The sequence below is a fragment of the Montipora capricornis genome, chromosome 5 (assembly GCF_036669925.1).
Source record: "Montipora capricornis isolate CH-2021 chromosome 5, ASM3666992v2, whole genome shotgun sequence".
Lineage (NCBI taxonomy): Eukaryota > Metazoa > Cnidaria > Anthozoa > Scleractinia > Acroporidae > Montipora > Montipora capricornis.
Genome location: NC_090887.1, coordinates 2592394 through 2617393, shown reverse-complemented (window position 1 = coordinate 2617393; position 25000 = coordinate 2592394). Strand labels below are relative to the sequence as shown.

The following is a 25000-nucleotide window of genomic DNA, read 5'->3' as shown; positions in this document are numbered from 1 at the left end:
ACCTTAGTAGCGATAAGCTGTTATTTTACCGATTAACAGGCAACTGCTTTTTTTTTTTTTTTTTCGCTAAGATCGAATACGAATATGCCCTCGGAAACAAATGGAATAATTCAGAGTATATAGTTAGCATAAATTCTTCTTTTTGAGAAGAGCTTTTAATTTTGGGGGATGAGCCGGGCTTACTTAACGCTCTTAATTTCTCGGCGATTTGAGCGCGCCTGGAAACGTTTTTAACACGTTGTTATAAAGTTGTATGGAACACTTAGCTCGACTAGAAACTGAGTTGTCTCTGTATCACCGGTGAAATTTAGCCAAACGCAATGACTGGAAACTGAACCGGCAACCAAATCAAACGAAATATAAATATATAACTACTAGAATATTGAAGAAAGGTCTGAAGTAAACAGCAAATACACTGAGAAGGCAGGGATGGGCAAAATTGAAGAAAAAATAATAATAGTAATAGTAATAATAATAAGTAGAGAGTCATAGCATTATGTATATTAGAATTGCACTAGGTTTCGTACCGAACCTTTTCACTTCTAAGTGTAGCTTCTCAAGTGGTGTAGGTTACGTTATATATGTGGACAGCATTCCAAAGTTTTATACAGCGAGATAATAATTGTCACGGCTAATCGCCGTAGAAAAGTACAACAACGACGCAGCTCAACAAGGTCGAACCGAAAGCATACTATGGCGCCTCTGGCAGCTGCTATACCGTGCATGTGGGTGACCTTGGAGCGCACCTTGCAGCCAGCTGGAATCAGCTGTATGCTGGTTTTTGCTGAGGAGGGAAAACCAGAGAACCCGGAGAAGAACCCTCGGAGCAGAGTAGAGAACCAACACAAACTCAACCAACCCACTTATGGCGTCGGGTCCGGGAATCGAACCTGGGCTACAGTGGTTCAGCAACTGTTCATCCTAACAGTTTTCCAAAGTTGATCTCTGTTGTTTGTAACTTTAATTATGTATGCTCGACAGACATTTTGTCGTCGCAAAGCTGTGGTTTGTGTCGTTTGAAAGTAATTTGTGAGTTAACGTTGTTGTATAGCGAGAAGTGGCGAGTTAATGCATCATGAAATAAGAAAACCGTATTGTTAATCTTAAAAAACAACCCTAAGCATTTGAGTCAATTGTCCTCACAGTTAGACCGCATATGACATATTTTACTCGCGTACTTCTGATTATACTACTCACAATTTACTAACTAATGGGTTTGGTTTCTAGAAATAGAGGCCATTTATGACAATTTGAAGCGTTATGCACATCTATTTAGTTCGTTTCGTTTCGTTTCGTTCCGTGAGGTAAGCCACTTAGCAAAGTTATTTGATTAGCAATCAAACCGGTTACCGGTAATTGGTGTATGATTTCAGATAGATAAATAGGTAGATAGAATGTGGCTTTTATTAAAAGTCCCCTTGTGGAAATAACCTGAATTAATATTGCGTAATATCAAAAAAAATAGACGATAAAATATAATATTACTGAAACTACCGTTGGAGTTTAAATCTACAATGTTATCATAAATACGTTGAACTAAAGCTACACTTGTTGAAAGAGTTCCCAAATCTCTTTGTTTTGACTCTGTGTAAATGCATGGTCTTGCTACACGGTTTTATTTTCCGTGAAACAAGAAATAACTGTTTTAGTCTCCAGTGTGAACAGGGATTTTCCCGTTGACTTTATTTTGTAATTTCGTAATTTGTTATTTCGTATTTCGTATTTTCCGTGAAACTCCTTTACCACCCTCAACAAATGGTAAATCTTTTTGGATGGGTTGTTAACATCAGGGAAAATACACGAGAGAGCTCTTGGCTTGCTCGAGTTCAAATTGCACATTTTACGCGCTGGTGCAGTTGTACGCCAGTACGATCAGAAAACGTGATAAGCGCAATCTCCTCAAAAGCTAATCGGAAACACCTTACGACAGCACTACGTTTCAAGCTTAGCTCGTGCATCGTGCATTGTTTTACAAATGCTCCCGCCACCAAAGAATTTACAACTAAGTTAAGTTAAGATGTAGATCACCGCGGTTACGAACGTTACTTGAGTAGTAACGCGAAAAGAAAGCCTGAAAGATTCAGGCCTGGATTAGTGTATTTAACGGCAATGATCTACATCTAAGTTTGATTCTCCCCGCAGTTCAAATATATGGCTTTTAAATCTTAACTCTCGTCATATCTACATCCTCTATGTACACGGGTTGATTACAAACTCGCATAAAGACCTGCAGCTCTCATTTAGCTTGATAGCTCAACTGGTAATAACATCCATCCATTTATTCGCCAAATTGGAAAAAGGTTTTACAGACAAGAATAAATTAATTAAATCAGGCAAAAACCCCTCAGAATAGTATAAACTTGACGAGCTGAGTAGAACACTGAACTGGCATCACATAAGTCAGGACACGATCCTGTTCATGCCTCCACAGTTCAATTGCGAAAGTAGGTACAACTAATTATCTGACGATTAAATCAACAAACAGCGAGTGACAGCACCAGAAATAAGGCTGATAAGATACTCGGGAAATGGCAAATATCCGCCACTATTAGCATCCACAAACCTACATTTCCGCCGCATTGAGTTTATTTGCAGTCGAGCTTCTAGTATCGCATTTCGAACTCCAACACTATAAACTGCAGGACATCTATCGATTAACTTCAATTACTGATTAAGCAGTTAACGCCAACAATCTCAGTTTTTCCGTCCTTCAGCCAGGGCTCCGTTAGACTTCGTAAGCATCGGCCAAAATGAAAGATCTTCTGGTTGTTCTGCTCTTGGCTTCTTGTATTATTCACTTGAATGAGGGTTACTATTTTAAGGGCGGAAAACGCTCTTTAATGAAGGTCTGTATAAGAGATGCATTTGTACCACAACATTGAAAGTGAGGTTCCCAGGTTCTGCTAAATAGAGCAAATTCGCAACTTCAAGCCCGCTTTACACAAGCACAAAAATCTGGCACGGCACTCCGAAATCTCGGTAACGTACTATGTTTTTAGGGTAGGGTAAATTTCTCTTGTGTAAACAGAACAAATAGAAGGCATCAGTTAGGCACCCGCGTCAGAATTATAGGGGTGTCGAGCACATCTCTGGACGTGTGCTGGGCACTCTCCGTACCACGATTTTGGAGTGCCGTGCCAACTGTGTGCCTGTGTTAAAGGGGTTTGAAACCCCTTTTTCACACGCACAGAAAGTGGCACGATACCAATATTTGGAGTGCTGGAAAACCTCCAGAGATGCGCTCGGTACCCCTATTATCTCTGGCACAGGAGCCCACTATGCCTTCTGATTCCGGTTTTGTTTCCACAGGAAAAATTTACCGTGCGGTGCCTGCAAAACATTTCGGCACCGAGGTCGGTGCCGAGATGTCGGAGTGACGTGGCAGATTTTGTGCGAGTGTAAAGTGGGCTTCATGAGTAAACAGTCGGAAAGGAATCAAAATGATCCAAAATAGATCAAATGTACGAACCAATTTGACTCGGAATAGTATCGGTAGCTTGCGACCGGGCGGGAAAGAGAATATTTGTCTCTGCCTAATTGCAATTTATTGAGAAGTCAAAGAAAAGTGAAAAGTTCTGTTGCCCGTCACGTGCACAACAATCAGTGAAAACTCATTTGTCTTTATTTTTTGCAAGGAATTGAAAAAGGACATCACTTCGAATGTTGCGGTGCCAGAAGATCGTGGTCGACGGGATTTTAAGGTAAGAACTTACAATAAACTAACAATGATATAAAATGAAGTAAAATGATGTAATCATAATGATACAATAATAATGACAGTAGTTTGCTTAGCGAATCCAGCTGCTAAGATGAACACAAAATCGTAACTTTGGTTACTAAACCATTAGCTGTCCAGAAGGCGAGAGAACTTTAAAAAGCCTGAATTAACTGGTTTTTTTAGTTTGTTGGCATCCTCGGTAGTCCATGACTTGTTGATGTGAGTAGTTAGCTACATTTAGCAGTTATGTTCGGCAGGCTCGTTTGTTGGCCATTAGACCCGCGTTTGAGCAGTAGCAGCGTTCACAGCTGTGGCAAGGAAAGCTATCGAGGTCCTGAACATAATGTCTTCTTATCATGCGTGCCTTGTTGTAGCCACTTCATCTGCGCTCTTCAACACCAGTGGAATAATAGACCATTTTACAGTTGTGTGCTTAGTTACCTGGCCTTTGAATGAAAGTGAGTCTGGAGTTGACCTTGCTTTGATAGAACCCTCACTGCTTTTCTTATGTTAATGATTTTCACCCGCCGCCATTGTTTCCTCAGCGAAAATGTTTTAGCTCTATCCCTTTTAATTTAAAGCTAACGCGTACGCTTACCATATTTGTAGCGGATTATGGTATATTAGCTCATATTTCATGATGGCTAAGTCAATGAAAAGTCTTGAATTGCATTATCCATATTGATCCAGTTTAATAATAATTGTTTTAGTATAAATACACAGGTGATTATTTCAAAAAAGAGAGAAAAAAAAACATTTCAACGCAAAAATCATCCTCACTTACAGTGGCAAAACGACTACTGGCAGCCATTCTGTCCGTCGAGGTGATTATCGGCTGATAATCCGAGATAGCGAGCCAATGAGAGCGCGCGATTTTGTATAATCACCTGTGTATTTATACTAATATAGCATATTCAGCGGTGTTCAAAGGACCTACTGTACTCTCTTGCCTGGTGAATATATCGCTTAGGGCCTTAGACCCTAAGGTCGAAATAAGGCAACCGTGCTTCGTTTTAAGACTTACTTATTAAATTCAATCAGGCGAGCGCTTTTACTACTGTGCAATCCCTGCTTCCCTGCCACACATGGAAAAGAGACCTTTCTAGCAGTCATCACTGGTTAAAGCTACAATGTCTATCGGTGACTATGGGTTTGATCAGGAGCTCATATATAAAGGCCAGGGAAGCCGCCATCTCGCATACTTGACCTATGGGAGTGAAACCTTTCCCGAGTAGATTTATTTATAGAACACCTACCTTGGGAGCTCTAGCACACCCACTGTAGTACAGGCCAATCTCCCTTGGGAGATTTAGCACGCCCACTGTTGTAAAAGCCAGAACTATCTCAGCGTCGAGGGGGCATGAACTTTTCGCGGGAAAACCTTTTCCTAAAAATAGGGACCTTAAGATACACCGTTTCAGCTTTACAGGAACAAGTTTGATGCCATCTTTGCCCATAATGGTAATGACATTTTCGCATTTCCCGGTAACCTACCTAGCCGTATGTCCGGGATAAGACTCATTTCACGTGTTGTTTTCTGCGGGTGCGTTGTAAACTCTTTATTCAGCTCTGACAACAGTGAAAACATCTCTATAAGTTTTTTCTCGATGGTCAAAAGAAAAAAACCTCAAGTAGTATCATGAAACTGTAGCTCCAAATCTATGTGAGGGATAGCAACGACATATCATGCACGTTTTATTAAGGTAGAAGAGTAGAAGACGAAAAAACATGTAAAATTTTGCTGCAGAAGACCTTTCAGAAAAAAGCAAAAATGAATTTACTCGCCTTGTGCACCAAGCTAATCTTGGTTGGATGCTGTCAAAATGTGTCCCTGTCTTTCTCTTCTTATTTGTGGTCACTGGTATAATGTAATTTTTGCGCTGTTTTTGCGAATACCGTGACTACGGATAACCTACCCGTAACCGTAAAAAGGAAACGTTGTATCTTAAGGTCTCTAATAAATTTACTCGGGAAATGGTTGACTCAAGGAAGTAGCGCAAATAGAGGCTTCCCGGTCCTTGATGAGCTCCTGGCATTCCTGGTTTGGCCCAAACTCTTCCTTAATTAAGCATGCGTTTCAAGCATATTAATATTGAAAAATAATAGCAACATAGACATAGCAGTTGCCCCGGGCTTTCTTCTTTCTTAATAAACACCTTATCATAAAACAAAACTATGGCTAGCACTGGATCAGTTTTCACAGGCTTTAGACATGTTACTGCTGCTACTTTCACAGTCTTCTCGCCTCCATGTAGTTTCTAAATAACGTGATTACTTGTATTTGCAGGGTGCAAAGCGTGATCCTTCAGATGAAGAATTGTGTAGAATAGCCCGAGAAATATGTTGAGGACGCCCAACTGAGTTTACACAGCTTATGCATTAAATTTTATGGTTAATAGGAGTTACTAACACGAGGATACTCTGTAACAAGAATATTATTAAAAATTGTAATCACTGCATTGTATTGGAGATCAAACTGAAATAAAAGAACATCAAACGTAAACGAAAAGGCGTGCCATCGCCCCACAGGTGGCCCAAGCTCTATGTTGTGTTTGTCATAGGCCTTTTCGTACATTAAAATTCAGCTTGAAAGAGAGGTTTGGAGGACAAAGACAAAAGAGAGTGGATGATATGTAAATATTTTTCACATTTATTCCAAGGTGTGTCTATTGTTTTTGTCCTCCCTACCTCCCTATCAAGCTGAATATTGATATTTCGAAAATGGCCTGTTTTGTAGGGCGAGTTTTAGTCCATACGATTCAGAAGGCTTAATGAAAGAAATAAGCACTAATGTTGCACTTACTTGTCAGTTGTCTCTTTGTGATCGTTCTTTGGCAATTTGGTGTCATTCTGTCCTCTATTTCGCGAGACATCCCCCAACCAAGACCTATCTCTAAAAGAGAGATCTAACAGAGAAAAGAAGGTAGGAAACGCCCACCAGTCGATCAGCCAAGCACACAGAGAAATCGAGCCAAAAATCTTTAATCCACTCTTCCCTTCCCTTAGTACAAAAATTTTGTACTAAGGGAAGGGTGACTTGTCACCAACTGACCGTTCGGGTGCACGGCTGATCTTCACAAGTGCATGTGTTGACAGAAGGCGAAATTGAAATTTTGTGGCAAATTTTCCTTCGCAGAGTGGATAGCGAGACTATTTTCTTAACTAGATGTTTGATAGAATCTTCGAACATGTCGCTGGCCGAGTTTGAGGCGGATTGAAGGATTCTGGCTACATTTTTTGGCTCGATTTCTCGGTTTGCTTGACCGATCGACTGGTGAGCGTTTTTAGAGATAGGTTTTAGCCAAATTACCAAAGAACGATAACAAAGAGACAACAGACAAGTGAGTGTAACAGGCCTTCTGATTTGTATCGACTAAAACTCGCCATACAAGCTCTCTAAATACTCAACACAGTTTGGGCCACTTGTGATGGCCCCAGTCCCTGGCTTCCTTTTTTGCTCGTCACGCAGTATTTCAACGATTGCGTGACGAACGAATAAATCTTCAGTCCAGTCGATTGAGGAGGACTGGATCCGAGATAAGTGGCGGGAAAGTTTGCACGATCGAAGTGTTATAGCTTGCAATTGATTCAATTCTTTTCCATTTTCCATCTAAAATGCCAGCTGATCGCAAACCTATGAGATTTTCTCATGACGAGGGTCATACAGATGTGTGTTATGACGAGAATGGAGAGTAAGTACGGTAGTTTTAACGTTTAATTCGTAGTGATGAACCGAATTGAAATCTCTAGATGGAGTTTAACCCAATCATTGGAGTAACTGCTTGATAATGTGCCACCTTTGCAAGCATTTCGTTATTTCTGACAGCTGTTGAACATAGTCCATCCATGTTAGACTTATAAAAGATGTTACAAAACATGACTCCCTCGTTTGGGCTCCTTTTGAATGAACAACAACATTCAAATCTGTGAACAAAGACAATACGTGGAACAATTCTGACACTTAGTTACTTGCATATATGATGATGAACCAGTAGTGATTTGCATAGGGTGTGCAAGCAGAGTTATCCACCAGTCAATGTATCTCACTGCGCCCAACTCCCTCCCCCCACCCCTGAGAAGCTAGAGACTTGGACAGATGGACTAGAGAAAGTGAGCGACATGTAATTCTCTCATCCCTGGGGAAATATTTTTATTTCCATTGTCACCGCTTGTTCGACTTATATTCAAAATGCTTGTTATTATAATTAGGCATTCCTCAATTTTGACATCCAACACATATTATCGCCTTACGTCTTAGCATTAAATTTTGCTACCTATTTCTGGCAATTAGCTAAGTGTAAGGGTGAGGTTGATGATGCTTATCGAAATGTGTGTGCATCTAACTACATGAAATCCTTGGACATATCTTGGTTGTCCCCACCAACCAGTGAAAGTGAGACTTGTATTGACCGGTGCATTATCTTGGATCTTTAACCCATTCACCCCTAAAACGCCCTCAGTTGACAAGTAAAATCATCACACGTTAGACAGAGTAAAATGTGTTCAGTCTCACTCCCAGAAGTCAATGGGTTAAAAAATGTGTTGCATTAACATTATTTAATGTCGCAGTTCCCCCACGGGTATTTTTAGTTAAGACACACTACAATAACAAAACGCAAGAGACAATGTTGGCGTAAAAGGGGGGACACCGCTCCACGATCGGCGTGGCGTGAACTTATCTCCCCAACGCACAAGGCGAACTGCGCCGGATCGGACCAGTTGTAGGCCGGTAAAAGCCAAATCATGATATACAAGCCTAACTCTCCACGGCACTAGGAGCTATACCTCGGGCCAGCATCGTGCTATAATGGAAGAGTGTAGGCAGTAAAAATAACTCAATCCTCCTTGTGTCCTGAGCACTACGAGCCGACTCTGCCGGCACGTGCTGGATCGGACAAGAACAAAGGCAGATAGAGGGCGTAAAATGGCATAGCATGAAAAAAACCAAAGCTTGGGGAAGTAGCTGCGAGACTTAACCGAAGCGTGTACTGAGGGGTGAACCCGAATTTATTAAACTTGACATTAACAAAACCTCCGAAGGGAGGGAGGGTGGGAATAAAATTTGTAAACAGTAAAGGTACTCCTTACAGTTAACTATAGAGCTCACAGAGTGATACTTTGGACTTTACTAGACCTTTTATACTGAGACTAATGTCTTGGACCAAACCAATGGTGACTAACTTACCATCTAATACAAACAACTTCTGTAGCACTCAATGCGACATGAATGGGGATAGTTGTTGCTTTTCGCCAATCCAGATGAAGGATATAACTGTAAGCAGACAGTATTAAAGACAAGGATAAAGGAACTCAGTTCGAATTGTTAGAATATAGGAATCCATTCATGTCTCCTTTGCGTTGCATAGTGTTTACGAAATAATGTGACATGTGAAGAATAGCTCTAACGAGTCACTCTCCATTAACTACGTTTTACAAGGCTGTTGTAAAGCCTTAAATAATATTACTTCATCTAAATCCAATACAACAAGTTATTATTTCTGTCTCAGTGTGGATTAATATGTCAGTCTGTTATTTTAATTAACTTCTTCTGATTTTACCTGATAAGGCAATGAATATAATTATATGGTTGGAAATCTGCAGTAAAATTACATGTAATACAAATCAGATTGAAATAAACTTGACTGTCACATCGTGGTGGAATACTGTGAGACCACTTATCAACTTTCTGAATCTCAGGTGCTTGGTTCAAAATATTTGCAAAACATTTGTTGTGATTTTATTACATGTACTTATGTGAGTTGCCATCATTTCTTTCAAATGAATTCAATAGACCTAATTGGCTAACTCAATGTTGTACCCAATTGAAACCCTTTGGGAATAAAACGTTTTGTTCCAGGTATTTCCATATCATTTAAATATGAATGCTACATTATCATGCAAATACAATAATACACAAAGAATCTTAGTCCGGGGAGATTTGAATTGGGTACTTCATTGAGTTAGTCGATTAGGTCTATTCTTTATTGAATGAAGCTAAATGATTATAATAACACGTACACCTAATGTGGCTAAATGTAATTTAGGCTAAGTTAAACGCGAAACAATATTGCTGGCCAGCAGTATCTCACAGAGTTGGTGTGTGGGGTGGCCGGGGGGTTTAGTGCAGGGGCGTTATGTAGTTTACCGCTCAGTGTCGGATGTCAAGTCATTCCGCATGTTTTTCGCTGCTGGGCTGTTTTCCTAGAGCTTTTCTCCCGGTGCCTTTGTTTTGTTCTGTATTTTTGGTAGAGCATTAAACTTGTTTGACCTGCATCGGTTTTGTGCGTTGGTGAATATCAAAATCTCAGTGTTTAAGGCAAAGTTAAAACCAAGTAAATGCAGCTGTTTTGCCTGGGATATGGGTGGGGAATGCCATGAGCTTTGGCTTGAGTTGCTTTTTCGTTTGCTTGCCTTTTCCCTCCCCTCCCAAATTTTGGGGTTAGTATACATTCCACACACTGTCTTTTCTCAGTGATGTGTTGACAGAGGTGCTTGGGAGGTGGACTGTGGCTTGGTTGCTTTGGTGACCTCCTTAATGTGGCCTCCTCTCTTCTTACGCCTGTACCTACACCTGCAATACAATGTTTTAACCAAACTTTGGCAGCTGTCTTCTAGTCTGAAGGTTTTGAGTGAAAATCAATACAAACCAACCCAATAGATCATTTTACTGTGTGCGTAGTTACCTGGCCTATAAATGAAAGTTAGAGTTGACCTTGTTTCGATAGAAACCTTCCTGCTTTTCTTATGTAAAATAATTCCACCTAATTAGCGTGAGAACAGCATCATCATCATAAGAAACGCAGGGAGTTTTGTATCATAACAAATTCAACTCCAGCCTCACTTTCATTTAAAGGTCAGGTAACTAAGTATAATATATTATTAACTGTAGGTCTATTAGTCCCATTTTAACAGCCAATGAAAAGTCTTGGCTACTTCACATAGGGAGTTGGCTGCTTTCCCCCCTAAATAATTGAAGAACACTGTAATTATAAAGACAGGTTCTTTCAACCTAAGATTAAAATTCATTTTGACGATAACAACAGTTCGTTACTCTGTATTCAGAGCAGACAGTAACTTCAAATTAATTATTTATTAACATCCCTGCAGAGGCACAATACTGTAATCCAAATGTACCAAAGTTACCTAAAGTTAAGTTTAATATAAGTTAATAATCCTCTTCTGTTTTGTTGAAGTTATCTCCTGACTTGTGGGTCCGATGGTGATGTGCGCATATATAAAGGCTTTGATGACAGTGATCCTGAATCAGTCCGGGCAGGAGATCATGTCACTGTCTTGGCAGTTAAAGTAAGAACAGCTACAGCAGTAGAGCTTAAATTAGCACTTATATCCAGAAGTGTCCCTAATTGGATGAACGCCCAATTTTGACATCCAACACAAGGTGTCCCTTTGCAATGTAAGTCTAACTAAGGCTTTGCTACCTACAGCTGTATAGGCCTTTTTCGAGATTAGGGTTTTGGGTTCAGGCTCAGGGTTAAAATTCAGCTTGATACTGAGGCAGTGAGGACAAAGACAAAGGAAGGTGGATGATATTTAAATACTTTCACATTCATTCCAACACGTTTCTATTGTTCTTGCCCTCACTCACCCCAATATCAAGCTGAATATTTGATATTTCGAAAATGCTCTATTTCCAACAAGGAGGGTGAGGGTGTAGGTCAGCATTATTTTTATCTTAGGGTAAATGCAGGTGTTTATCTGTACTTGAGTAGCAGCTGCATTTCGAGGACACTTTGTGACGTTAATTGTCTGTATAATTCTGAGACAGGAGTGATATTGAAGTTGGGGAGAACAGCAAGGGGACACTTTGTGATGCATATTGAAAGAAGTGTGCAGCTAATTAAGGGCATTTCTGGACATAATTATAATTTTTATTTTGATTTAGACTGTGAGCAAATAATTAGGAAAGATTGGAGTAGACTAAGGAGCTGAATAGTGTTGAGGGCCAGTTGCTGTCGTTATTTAGCTTACATGTAGCTTGTGTGCAAAAGTCGCTCACGCACACCATTACCTGAGTTGTTTGCAGCACATAATAATATTAATCAAAACTGCAATATGGGTGAAGTATCCTTGTCTACAAATAAAAATTTGGGACGAGCAGTTTCAGAGTGAAAAAGAGAGAATGAAAGGTTCTCTGTTGCACGCTTATGTTGTCGTCAATACCTCAAATTTGATGATTTCACATGGTGGTTATGCAGAGGAATGCAAAAATACTGGCTAAAATCTGTGCTGCATGTGCAGCACGATTATTTATGCGCTTTTAACCAATGATGTTGTTTTGTGGCATTGTAGTAGTCATACATGTAGCCATTGTGGTTTCTTAAACTCCCTGTTAACGCATTCACTGCTGAAGCGGCCTCTATTTATGAGGGACATTGTCTGGCAGTAGACAAAGAAAAATCTGTACAGTGTACAAAATTAATGTAGGGGTAAGTCACACTCTAAGAATGGTACGGTAAGGTTAAAGGGGACATCCCTTAAGAGGAAGAGGTCCCCATTGATGAGTAAAATCATCTGGCTTTAGACAGAGTCAGGGATGTACATGTCGCTAAAATTTTCTAAAGACGGTAATGTGCACTTAACAGGCGGAAGGCCCAGTTAAACATGCCAGAGGCGTGTCCCTTCAAGTGGGGTCTGGGGGCACGATTCCCCAAAAAATTTTGAAATTTAGCCTCTCATAAATACGTTTTTCTCGATTTCAGAAGGTAAATTCAAGGCCATTCGTGATGTTTTCAGACAATATCCCTGCTGCCTTTTTAATGAAAAAATGTCAATTCGTTTGAACACGTTCTCTTGGTGTCTCGTGCCTATTCTGTAGTAGTAACTTTAGCACTCTCTTTGAATTTTCACTTGGTCCGCCAGAGTTTGATGAAGTATCTTCAACAGAGTTGGAATAGCTAGCGATTTTTTCTGGCTGCTGGTTTCTATCTCGCTCTCAGTAGGAGAGGGTCTATTAATGTTTTTTGTTTTTGCAGAATGAGAAGATAGTAACTGCCTCAGATAATGTTGTCCAGGCCTTCACTTTCCCCGAGGTGACTGCAGTATAACAGTAATAATTTAATTACCGGTATTGTTACTCAGAGCAAACATGCAGTTATTAGTTTGCAACAGAAACTGCTTCTAGGAGGTGTGATTACGCGTCCATTTAAAAAATGCTAAAAGTTTTTTACAATATGCAAATTAAGCAACATTATTTTTAACTGATCACAAAAGTAATAGCAAGTACTGTACGTGTATGCATATTATTGTCATCATCATCATTCAAAGGTGTTGATTGCACTGTACAGCTGTATACACTATGTACACACAGAAAAAACTCTTACCCTACCATGAATGTGTACATTATTATATATGTAGAATTATACATTATTTCAGAATTTGAGGCAGTTATCACTCTTTCTTTAAAACCCTCTGTGTATTGTTTTTTTTTTTCAACCACAGGGATCACCTGATGGAATTCTTACTAGGTTTACTGCACCTGTCAATCACTTATGTTTCAACCAATCAGGAACCATTTTGGTTGCTGGGGCAAGGTTTGCATCAATACATTAACATTTTTGTGTTTGAAAAGTTCGAGAACGTTTCTGTACATGTACATGTAGGCCTGTATATTATCAAGCTTTTTCATTTTGTCTGGATCTGGAGTTTAAAAAAATATACTGATTATCACAACACCACTTCCATGCGGCAACAGTCGACCTTGGCAATAATTTTAGTCGCCATTATTTTTTTCTAGTCGCCATGCCAACCAAATTGGTCGAACCTTTGAGCGCTGTAAAATACAAAGTCTGGCCGGTTTACATGTATAGGCGTCAAAGGGTTAAGGGAAGCAAGGATGGCACAGTGGCGAGAGCACTTGCCGCTCACCAATGTGGCCCAGGTTCTACATTTGTATTCCCAGACTCTGCATCATTAATATGTGGGTTGAGTCTGGAATTACTGTAAAGGAATGCAGGGGACACTGGGCATGCAGTTTAAAGAGTGCCATCCAGGGTTGTGGATGGTGGTTGGATCAACATGAATTTCGACCCATGGCATCTAGGTCTCTCTTCCTGCATTTGTCAGCCCAGCAAACGCAAAAAGAAAAGAGACCTCTGCTACATGTAGGGATTAGGAAATTGTTAACCCTGGTAGAAATGAAATGACAATTCAATTTTTTTCAAAATGTTCTTCCCCATTGAAAAAATATAATATCCTCATTTCATCTACCGGGGAAAACAATTTCCATCCCCTTCATCCATTTCAACTGTTTTTATGCTACAAGGCAAGGTAATTGAAATGCCTCTGTTGTAAGGTCTTTCTGTTGTGAGATAATTATTTCAGGGTCAGTTCTTCTTTATACAATAATATTTAAATTTAGCCAAGCCTAAAAGCGGAGCAGAGTATTCTTACAATAAGTTAACCTGGATTGAGCCTGCGATCCAATCAAAACGAAATACCTTGTCAGCAGTCAACCTAAAAACAAATAGCTGACCTCACTGAGCTCTAAACTTGAGCCCGCAATATGGTCATCTGATACTGGTCACATTGTACCACGCACTGGTGGCTCAGTTGGTTGAGCATGGGGCTGCCATGCGGGAGGTCCCAGTGAGTTTAGTGACTCTGGCCAGACCAACACTCAGGATCTTAAAATAACTGAGGAGAAAGTGCTACCTTTTTAATTAACACCCGCAAATGGTTAGACTGTCAAGTCTTCGCGGATAAGGACGATAAACCGTAGGCCCCGTCTCACAACCAACCCTTCAATGTCCATAACCCTGTGTGACGTAAAAGAAGCCACACATTATTCACCAAGAGTAGGGAATGGAGTTCCGGGTGTTGTGGTCTGTCTTCTGTGGGGTATCATGGTTGGGAGGGTAAAAATGCTCGGAGACGTTTATTATTTTAGCTACGCTAACCTACATGTACTCTAAAATCTGAGGGTAAATAAACATAACTATGAACTAGTTACTGTATGAACTATGATTGACATACATGGAGGGGTGGTAGTAGGGTCGTACAGTGACCAAAGCCAAATTTTCTCACACAGATGTGTGCGTTTGAGCTCCCCTACAAACATTTACATTAATAATTATTATCGCCCTTCTTTTGCAGTGATTTCAGTGTTAAGGTGGTAACAATGTCAGATGGAAGTCAAAAACTTTTAAAAGGACACACAGCTCCTGTACTCAGTGTTACAATAGACCCTAAGGATCAATATGTTGTAAGTATTGTGTTGAACCAGGTTTGAAAACTCCCACCTACATGTACAGTACTTCCATTTATTTTTCTGGATCTTTATTAAAAGTGGGCCTGGATAAAAGTAAAGTAAAAGGTAAAGCAACCATATTTAATGTCAATAACTCGTAACAGTAATTCAACTGACAAACCTGAGGTTGATGGTGCGCTCATTTTACTCCCCCCTCGCCATCAGTGCTCCGTTTTATGGGTATTTAAAGCTGTACTTAAGCTACACAGGACGGAAAGAAGTCTAAACAAGGATGTGAGATCCGGGAATCGAACTCAGGACCTCTTGCACCAAGGACGCGCACTAACTGACTGTGCCATCCTTGCTCCTCAACATTGGTCGATATGTTGATCGAGGTTTAATGTACCCTATGGGGTCACCTCGCAGCTCTTACAAGGTCTCACCTGATTGGAGACCACCCTTGAGGTTTAACAAAAGAACAAATAACAGAAACAATGGACCCTAGGCCTAAAACAAAAGGGCTGCAATTCTATCCTCTAGGGTTCATTGTTTCTGTTATAATTTTGTTCTTTTGTTGAACCTCAAGGGTGGTCTCCAATCAGGTGAGACCTTGTAGGAGCTGCGAGGCTACCGACCCTATGTACATGTAAGATACATGATCCATTGGCAGATGTCAATGTAACTATTACAAAAGTGCATGTAGTAACCATCTATTCAGTGACCTACTGATAGTAGAACGTTGGTCTGACCGGAGTTAACCCATGACCTCTGTAGTGCTGTGTTAGTTTATCAAAGGTTGTGGTACCCTGGAGAAAGAACTGAGAAAGATCATTACAGTAGTACATGCCTAGACAATTTAAACTGCTAGAGACACGTTGGTAGCTCTGGGTTGCCTTTGTTTACGAGTCCATGATTTCAGCCAGTTATTTGCTGCACTAGGCCACCATGTTTTCTGTGTTGTACATACCTGTACAGTACATTGTAAGTTGACTAAATTAAATGCTCAAAACCATTGGTGCATTTGCCATGGTGACTACATGTAGGTGACTACATTGTAGGTGAAACGGCGGATTCAATCTCAAAAAACTTGTCAACGGTAATCAAAAGCCAAGTTTTCACCTAGAATTTTTCTGGTTGATTTACGCCATGGTTAAGAGTGGACGCGGTATGGCTATTGCTTTTGCTGTTTTTAAGCAATGTAATTTAGAGGAGACGCTACATGTATCAAAGAAATCTGCATATTTTTGCTGATTGATTGCATTGATTGCCATATGTACAATCTGCGATGGTAGGCATTTTTCGTTTTTCTTTTTCCAGCAAACATCAAGATTTCTAAAATTGTTCAAGATCTGTTTAATACTGTTGGTAACTAATTTTGTCATGGTGTTTCAAAGAGTAAAATCTATAAGTGGCCCATTTAGAAGGGAGAGGTTAGAAGGGGACATAACATAAGTGTATGTGCAATGTAGATGTTAAGGTCGTGTACAAGCTAGGTTCTATATGTACAGTGTACTTTTATGATAATTATAATGCAGAATTTTGCTTTGTTGAATTTAGGCGTCATCATGTTGTGATGGTACAGTTAAAATTTGGAAGCTGGAGGATCAGGTTAGCAGTTGGAAAATCTTAGAACCATCTCAAGGTCCTAGCAAAGTTTTTAATGCTTATTTCAGTCTTTAATTGCGGCAATTGTCTAAGACTCGTTTAAGGTCTTCTCGGCATGCTTGTTTTCTTGTAAGCACTTATTTGTGTCTTGTGTAAGACATTTTAAGGCCTTCAAAGGTCAGTATACAAAATTCCTATAACATAGCATGCTGCATTTCTGTGTGGTATGTGATCTTATGTACATGCAACACTTGATCTTGTACAAAACTCTTGTACAGTCTTCTGCAGTCAGCTTTCTTTTGTCTTTTCTTCCACAGTCATGTTTGACAACACTCTCCATTCTTCCTAAGGTCAATGATGCAAAGTAAGTTTGTCATGCATTAAGGAGGCTCAAACAAGGTTCAACAATTATTTCAAGAGACTGTTTTGCTACAAGGATTCTCTCTTTATTGTCATATAATGGTAATTTTGTGGTATCATTTGAACACCAATTTTTGCTAAAAAAGATGCACTTGTTGTGGCATAACAGGTCAACTTATCTCAAAAAAGAACTGGGTGAGCCCCATTTTTTATTGCTGGAAAGTGATGTGCAATCTGCAATCTGCAATAGAACTCTTTGCACAGTTTAAAAAAATGTGAATTTTTAACAAATTAATGTCTTTTCATGAATGTCATCAGATGTTATAATATAGAATGAAATAAAATACAAAATAATAATAATAATAATAATAATAGTAATAATAATAATAATAATAATAATAATAATAATAATAATAATGATAATAATGATAATAAGGAATAAACATGCAGCTTTCCTCAGCAATGGAATCTCATGTTTGGGTGCCATCTTTGACCACGTGGTATTTTCCATGAAATGATTTCAGCCTCAATTTTTATGTATCTCACGAAGTCTCTCACCGATTGCATGAGGTGGCATGGCATGATTGTTGGCAAGTTGTTTAGCAAAAAGCAAAGGGTGACCCGTGGTCTCAGCTCATAATGTGGTGTTACATGTAGTCACAAGGTGTTTCGCCACCTCCAGCAGAAATAAAAACAAGAGTTACGAACAGGAAAAACACACTTGGCAGCGTGTTAAAGGAAGACACTAGACAGGAGCGTTGAGACTTTGGGTGGTTGAATCGTAACTTTGTAAGATACCTTCATGTACGTTTTACCATGGCGAATATGGACCACGGTGCAAATAACAAAATACTCCAGGGTCAAAAAATTAATTCGTAATTTCTGACGAGAGTGTAAAATAAAACGTGAATGCTCAAGTTACAAATAATTAATTTTTTATCGACCATTGTAGGCTATACTTCCACATTAATTATTTGCCCAGGCAACCCAAAATTTGTCTGGGCAAGTATATATATCGTAAGGCGTACTTGCCTGGCTGATGACTGCGATAAAAAATGAATAAGGATCCCTGGGCATGTATAATTATAATTTTATATACAATATGAGTGGCAGATCTGTATCACATTTGACGCAAAAGTAATATTGTACATGTATGTGACTTATGAAACGTCAGCATTTAAGTGTTGATGTACACTAGGTATTTTTGGGTTAGGGTTAGGGTTTGTGAGTTCAGGTGGCTCAAAACAGTTTCAAGGCTTCCAAGTAATGCTCTTATGAAAAGGATTGGCACTACAATTCTGTATCATGTATTAACAATATTGTGGTACCAAATGAAACACTCATCACTGAACAAGATGCAGTCATTATTGTGATGTAATACAATCTATATCACCTTGGTAATGGGCAAGCCCCGTAAAAACACCCTTTATTTTGTCTTTAGTTGCTTACTTACATGTATATCTCAAAACAAAGTTGATGACCCCATTTTTTATTTCTGAAGGGAAAGATGAAACTTTCTGCAAAGTTTAAAAAGTCTTCTGTACAGTGGATTCAGAGCAACCTTTAATTCTGTGATTTTTTTTGAGGTGGCGCCAATTCTGCAGTACAGATTTTTTTAAAAACTTTGCTGATAGTTTCATCTTGGCCTTCTGATTATTTTTGTTTTGAGATACAAATGTATGAGCAACTAAATTCATAATACATTCTGTTTTTGCTGCATGGGCTTTTCCATTGTGAAGGAAGGCATCACAATAATGACCACATCTTGTTTGGAAATAATTGGAGTTTCATATGGTACCATAACATTGCTGTTACACTGATACAGTGTTGTAGTGTCAGTCGTTCTAAAGAGAGTGCCTTCGAAGTGTTGAAACTGTCTTGAGTGAGTTTAAAGCACATGCAGGCCCCAAATGCAGTCAATAGATTAACAAATTGAGTATTATCATATTCTGCTCTATAGGATATCCAAGACCTTATGCCGTCTTTCCTGGCAGCCAGTTAGTGGCAAGGTACATGTATGATGAGTTTTAAGTTACGGCACTTTCCCATGCAATAATAAAAAAATACTAAAGCTTAGTTCATTAATTTTTCCATTGACTCCTAGGAATGAGACTTACATGTAAGAGATTTTATGCTGTGTAACGCGCTACAAGTTTAGTTGTCAACTGGGGCGGCGTTGCTATAACGAGGGTAAGGGTAAGACTAAGGGTCACAGTAAGGGTAAGGATACGAATACAGAAAGTATCCTAAAAATGCATAAAAGCTAACCTTAAACTTTTGTTTAGGCCTAATTAGGCCTAAGGTTAGCTTTTGTGCATGTTTAGGATACTTTCTGTATTTGTATCCTTACCCTTACTGTGACCCTTCGTCTTAACCTTACCCTCGATTTAGCAACGCCGCAACTGGGGCGTCATAGGGCACCCGAGGGGTCAATGGGTTAACCCAGACTGTAAATTTCTGTATCCATAACAATAATAATTATTAAGCAGATTTGGCCATTTTCCCATTGTCGATTTTTTAATTTTTCTTTATCCTCAGAGGCAGAGTAAAATTTATGTGTTTTACTCTTAGAAGAGAAGGATTAATGTGTGTGGAATATCTCACCTACATGTATTTTGGTTTATTAGTTATATGTATGAGTTTAAAGTGGTCTTGCTGTTTTTGTACTCTGATGTTAATCAGCTTAAAAAAATTGCATCTGTCCATGTGGCTATTCTGCAATTCAACACTAAAATATTGAATTGATTATAAATGGAGACATGTTAGAATCAGCCTGAGTGTGCTTTGCATGTACATACGTGTACCTGTAACCAGGAAGTGATCTCAGCAACATTGAAGGGCCAAATGTATATAATCATTCTCTATAACTGGGGCTACTCTTTTGAATTTCAGTTTTTGTTTTTAATAAGAGATTACAGCTAACTTTGAGTGATAATTATAAGTGCCAACATTAAATTTTATTTTTAATGGAAACTGCAGAATACCCGGCCACTTATTTGCATTTGAATTGTATGTATTGTTACATCCCTCACTCTTCAAAGAATGTGGCTCTAAGAACACAATAAGTGGACAGGTCTTCTGCATTTGCTCCTTTTCTTTTGTTTTTGTGTGGTTGACGTCAACGTTACTTTTCTTGATAGCCTGCGAGCAGCAAACCATCATTAAAAAAGATACAGTTCCACTCAGAGACAAATGAACCACCAAATGCATTTCAAACTAGTCTTCAACTAGTTTGCGTTTGAGTTTCAACATGTTTGCGTTTGCATCCAACGCAAATGCAAACACGTTGACCAAAATCAATAGCCCTCTGAATCATTATTGCATCACCTGCAAAACGTTCAATGACGTTCACAAAAGAAAAAGCCCCATTGTCTTGCTACAATGTATGCAAAATTCGGCTGGGTTGCCTTTTTACATACCAACCACAGTTACACAATTCGAAGGTGCCAAACTGAATAACAAAGGCCAAATGCATTGAAAAGAAACTAGTTCGCAAATGCATTGGCTCTTCGTTGGTTCGCTTAGCTTTGAGCAGTCCTGTTTGTGCTGTTTAGTGTTTGAAGCTGCGATCTTAAGAAACAACCAAGAAAGCCACTGACCTTCAAGACCACCTAACTCTTGCTGAACACTTTTCATAATACATGTAGGAAAAAATATGATCTTGCAATGTGTTACGTGGGCAATTTGCATTGAGTATAGTGTCATGTTTTTGTATTTAACATTTTAGTATGTAGCTGTTCCAGTGGATAAAGCTGTGAAGGTAATTCTACCTCCTCCTTTGGGATGGTCCATTAGAGGGAGACTATTGATTTTTACCGGGTGTGGAGGGGGTACCTTGCCACATGGCACAAGGGATTTGGCTCCAACCCCTCCCTATTCCTTTTTCTGATAATGAGCTGTCACTTTATTGCACAAGAGAAAGAACAGAGAATGCCTCCAACTATAATGCACATGGTGTTTTTTTACTGTGGTATACCTGTGGTATTGTGGGATACCTGTGCTACACAGCTCTGAGTGTACGTAATGGCAGACAGCGGAGAGAATGATACTTAAGATTGTGTCAATCCATACCATCTGTCAATAAATAACACTAGAATGCTTACCTAGCCTGAAACTATTTCCTCGTCACTGTATCAGTCTATCCAAAACAGCGAATTACATTCACACAGATAGTGTAACAGACCGAACAAGAATTTAATTGCTTCAGCACTTTGAAAACAAATATGTTACTTTATAGCCATATGGTGTTAATTAGATCTCCTTTTGCACTTAGAGGAGTGAAAAGTGAGAACGAAAAAATATCATTACATCTACCTGCATTGTTACATTTGTACCTATTCTTTTAGATCTATGAACGAGACAGCTGGGAAAATGTTTACAATCTGGACAATGATGGCCACACTGAGGTACATCCATGTCTTGTTCTTTCCAATATAAACTGATATCATATTTCACGTCTAGGGGGAACTTTGAGCTTAGTTGTTCATCAGTGCAGCAGAGCCTAGACTGTCTTGGCCTGTGTAATGTGACTTAGGTTTTAGACCTGCCTCTACACTTGTGGACCAACTGACTAAGTATTGCATACATGTATAATCCCATTTATTATATGGAAGAGAGTGTTTTACTGGGAACTAAACCACTCGTAGATTCCATACGCCACTACATCCGGGACCCGAGTGGCGTATTTTCCGTATGTCACCTTTGTGAGTGTCGTATCGTTCAATGACGTCACGATTCCCGCCTTTTTTTTTTCCCGCCTTTTTTATAAAGCCCAGCCATATTTGTAAAACTTGACTACTTTGAAACACAATAAAATCGGAAATATTCAATATTTAGTCTCCATATAATAAAAAGAACATTACACGTTGGCTCGAAGATACGAATTTTATGTTCTCGTGGCAAGAACAATATCTCACTCGTTCGCTTCGCTCACTCGTGTGATATTGTTCTTGCCACTCGAACATAAAATTCATATCTTCTCGTCACCGTGTAATATCCTTTATGTATTTACATGTACAAATTTGTGAATGATGATAATAATTAAGAACTATTCACTGAAGTGGAGGTGGCTAGTGGTATTTTACTGAGCTCCAAAGCGGTGAGGTAAATATCCTCCACTAGCCACCAACACTGAGGTCAATAGTTATTTTTAGTATCTACTTTTAAAATACTGAGATAATATGGCACAAAAAGATGATTTTAACTGATAAATAAATTTTAATTTCTCAGAGGTGAAAAGCAAAGGGTATCCAGAGTTTGAGTAGCCACTCAGTGCATGCACTCAACGCTATCCACTGTTGTAGTATATAGTAATTACCCTATTATTATTCTGTACCTGCATCTAATAATAAATATTAATTTGTCTTTATTACTGCAGTTAGTATCAGTTGTCTCCTGGTCTCCCTGTGGTAATTATGTTGCATCAGCCAGTGTCAATGGTGAAATGTTTATCTGGAAGTTGTCTGCTCAAGCAGTGATAGAAAGGTATAAATAGTTATTAATATAAAAAAAAATGATTTCTGCCTAAGTATCCTTTCTTATATGAATCAAGTAAGTTGAGCTTGTCTAATCAAGGATGAACAAGATTGAAAAAGAGAGGCAGACATCTAATACTGCACCCCTTCACAAAAATTTTTTTTTATGTGAATCTTTTTTCATTTAAATGCATTCACTGTCATACTGAAGAATCATTGTAATCCTGATAATACAAATAATGAAGAAATAGAGAAGAAAAGGGCAGGACAAAAGTACAAAGTAGGGTACTAAGAGTACTGGACTGGGTACAGTAGCTTGTTTTGTTTGCTTTCTTTTTTTTTTTCATTTTTAAGTATTTTGTTTTCAACACTTCTTAATGAGAGGAGGCAAGTTGGAAATAATTTAGGAGAGCAGGGATGGTGCAGTGGTGAGTGCACTCACTTCCCACCAATGTGTCCCCACAGATTGACTTGGTGTCATGTGGGTTGGCTTTGTTGGTTCTCTACTCTGCTCTGAGAGGTTTTTCTCTGGGTAGTCCGGTTTTCCTCTCTCCTCAAAAACCATTTTTTGATTTGACACGCCTTGTTTGTGTATTTATTTAATATTTTTTCTCTCAGAATAAATCATGGGAGTAAACAGACCATCTGTGGCTTGGCATGGAATCCAAAAGGAAACAGAGAATTTGCATATGCAGATAACCAGGTCTGGATAGCAACAGACTCAACTGATTAGAGTGTATTGTGAAGTGCTAGGTTTCTAGCCCATACGAACCATGTGAGCATTGGCCGTACTAATGGAAATGGGCCCACACAAGGACAGAGAAAAACTCTGACCAGGGTGGGCCCATTTCCATTAGTAGAACTAATGCTCACATGGTTCATATGGGGTAGAAACCTACATGTAGCACTTCACATTACACTCTAATCAGTTACGTCTGTTCAAATATAAGTGCTACATGGTCAACGTTTGCAAAAATGTATAATCCTTCCTTGTACTTGCACATGCTCATTGTCGTGACTTCAACATCTTCAGTTCTCCATTAGAAGAGATATGATTCGCATAACTCTTGCACGAGACATGATTCGCATTGCTGTAGGAATCACGTCGCACGCTACAAGAATTGCATTGCGTGTGTGATGTTGAAAAATCTGCAAGTACAGTGGCTTGATGATGGTTTTTTTTCCTTCTTGCAGGGCCAGTTTGGGATCTGTGAAAATGTTATACCAAAAGATGAGGGGCATGTAAGACAATATAATAACCTACAATATAAATACATAACAAATGAAATTTAACTTCAAGTACAATATTGGGTACAACAAGATGAAGAGTTTTTACTGTCAAATGCCCAAATGTCTTCATTGAAGAGTTCAACATCCCAGAGTACTTTATGACTAAGTGTTGAGAGACGGAACCTACAGCTTATCATCCTTATAATCCTAAAAGACTAGACAGTCTACCATTAGCGACAAGAGTAGTTGAGACACTGAACTTGAAAGACCGCTATTAGGAAAAAATCATCTTTACGTTAAATTTTCCTCTTGCACCTCCACCCCACCCCTCCCTCAGAAAAAATAAGGCTTGACAATTAAAAAAAGGAAGAGGCAGGAGGAATTTGCACAACCCACCCCCCCCCCCCCCCCATCCTTCCTTCTCAGAAAAAGTAAGTCTTGACCATTAAAAAAAAGGGGGGAGGGGGGGGGGGTTACATGGCAATATGAAGAGCCGGAAACAATTTATCCAACATTCCTAAAAGGGGTCAAGTGTCTCAACTTTTTGGTTGGGTTTTGTACGTATTTGCCGATGTGATATGAAGGTTTGACTCTCTAATCTTCTCGGTTAATGACGATAAACCGTAGGCCCCGTCCTACAGCCCTTCAGTGTTCATAACCCTGTGGGGTGTACGTACCTACACACTCCTCGCAAACAGTAGGGCACGGAGTTCCCGCTGTTGTGGTCTGTCCTTGTGTTATCATGGTTGGGAAGGTAAACAGACAGAGATACGTGTACTAGCTACACCAAGGTACTCCAAAATACATGTTTGATGATAGAGTTGACCCATGCCATCCCATGGTAGTCTGATGGTCTCTCCTCGTTTAAGCAAGATTTTTGGGTAATATGCAAGGAAACTATTTGCTGCAGGTAAAAAGCTCCAACAATGTTATCTCTGCGAGCAATTCGGCTGGTGCCAGTCTTTTTGACTCTGCAATGGATGGAGACAGTGATGATGAACAGCTAATAATTGGGACGAAAAAACAACGGAAAAAGTCCAATGCGTGGATAGATGAGGATGCTGAGGATGATGACGAAGATGATGAATTTAAAGGTGAACACAGCTCCTCAATTCATAGAAAACAAACAATTTACTGTCAACCCGGGTGGAGCATACCTCTTAAGATTTTATAGACCTTTTTTAATGAATTATCTCATAGACTTTGATTCAAATACATGTAGTCATTCTATTATATAAATTTCCAGGGGTGAACTTTCCCTGGTTTTCCTCTCTCTTCTTTAACAATAAACAGTGTTAGAACAATAACATAACCAGTAAGAGATCAGTCATTCGGTCGTCAGCACAAAGATAAAATTATTTATTTGGTTTCGTTCTGGCCTCTGAAACGATGAAAATTTGGGGCAAG

General features: G+C 39.2%; 1 protein-coding gene and 1 long non-coding RNA gene across 2 annotated transcripts in view; both read left to right on the top strand.

Moving 5' to 3' along the window:
* The first annotated feature begins 2661 nt into the window (after window positions 1-2661).
* On the top strand, window positions 2662-6221 carry LOC138049102 (uncharacterized). Its single transcript, XR_011132296.1, has 3 exons — window positions 2662-2846; window positions 3636-3701; window positions 6006-6221. It is a non-coding gene; the product is annotated as an uncharacterized lncRNA (long non-coding RNA).
* A 977-nt stretch (window positions 6222-7198) lies between these two features.
* The window catches only part of LOC138049101 (WD repeat and HMG-box DNA-binding protein 1-like), a 43557-nt gene continuing 25755 nt past the window's right edge, over window positions 7199-25000 (top strand). The window contains exons 1-14 of the mRNA XM_068895229.1: window positions 7199-7410; window positions 10912-11023; window positions 12712-12768; window positions 13178-13269; window positions 14831-14939; window positions 16482-16532; window positions 16847-16893; window positions 18850-18898; window positions 20617-20649; window positions 21236-21295; window positions 22267-22373; window positions 22982-23066; window positions 23558-23605; window positions 24504-24687. Coding sequence (XP_068751330.1) covers window positions 7334-7410; window positions 10912-11023; window positions 12712-12768; window positions 13178-13269; window positions 14831-14939; window positions 16482-16532; window positions 16847-16893; window positions 18850-18898; window positions 20617-20649; window positions 21236-21295; window positions 22267-22373; window positions 22982-23066; window positions 23558-23605; window positions 24504-24687 — 1111 coding nt within the window. The 5' untranslated portion in view covers window positions 7199-7333. The remainder of the gene's footprint in view (window positions 7411-10911; window positions 11024-12711; window positions 12769-13177; window positions 13270-14830; window positions 14940-16481; window positions 16533-16846; window positions 16894-18849; window positions 18899-20616; window positions 20650-21235; window positions 21296-22266; window positions 22374-22981; window positions 23067-23557; window positions 23606-24503; window positions 24688-25000) is intronic.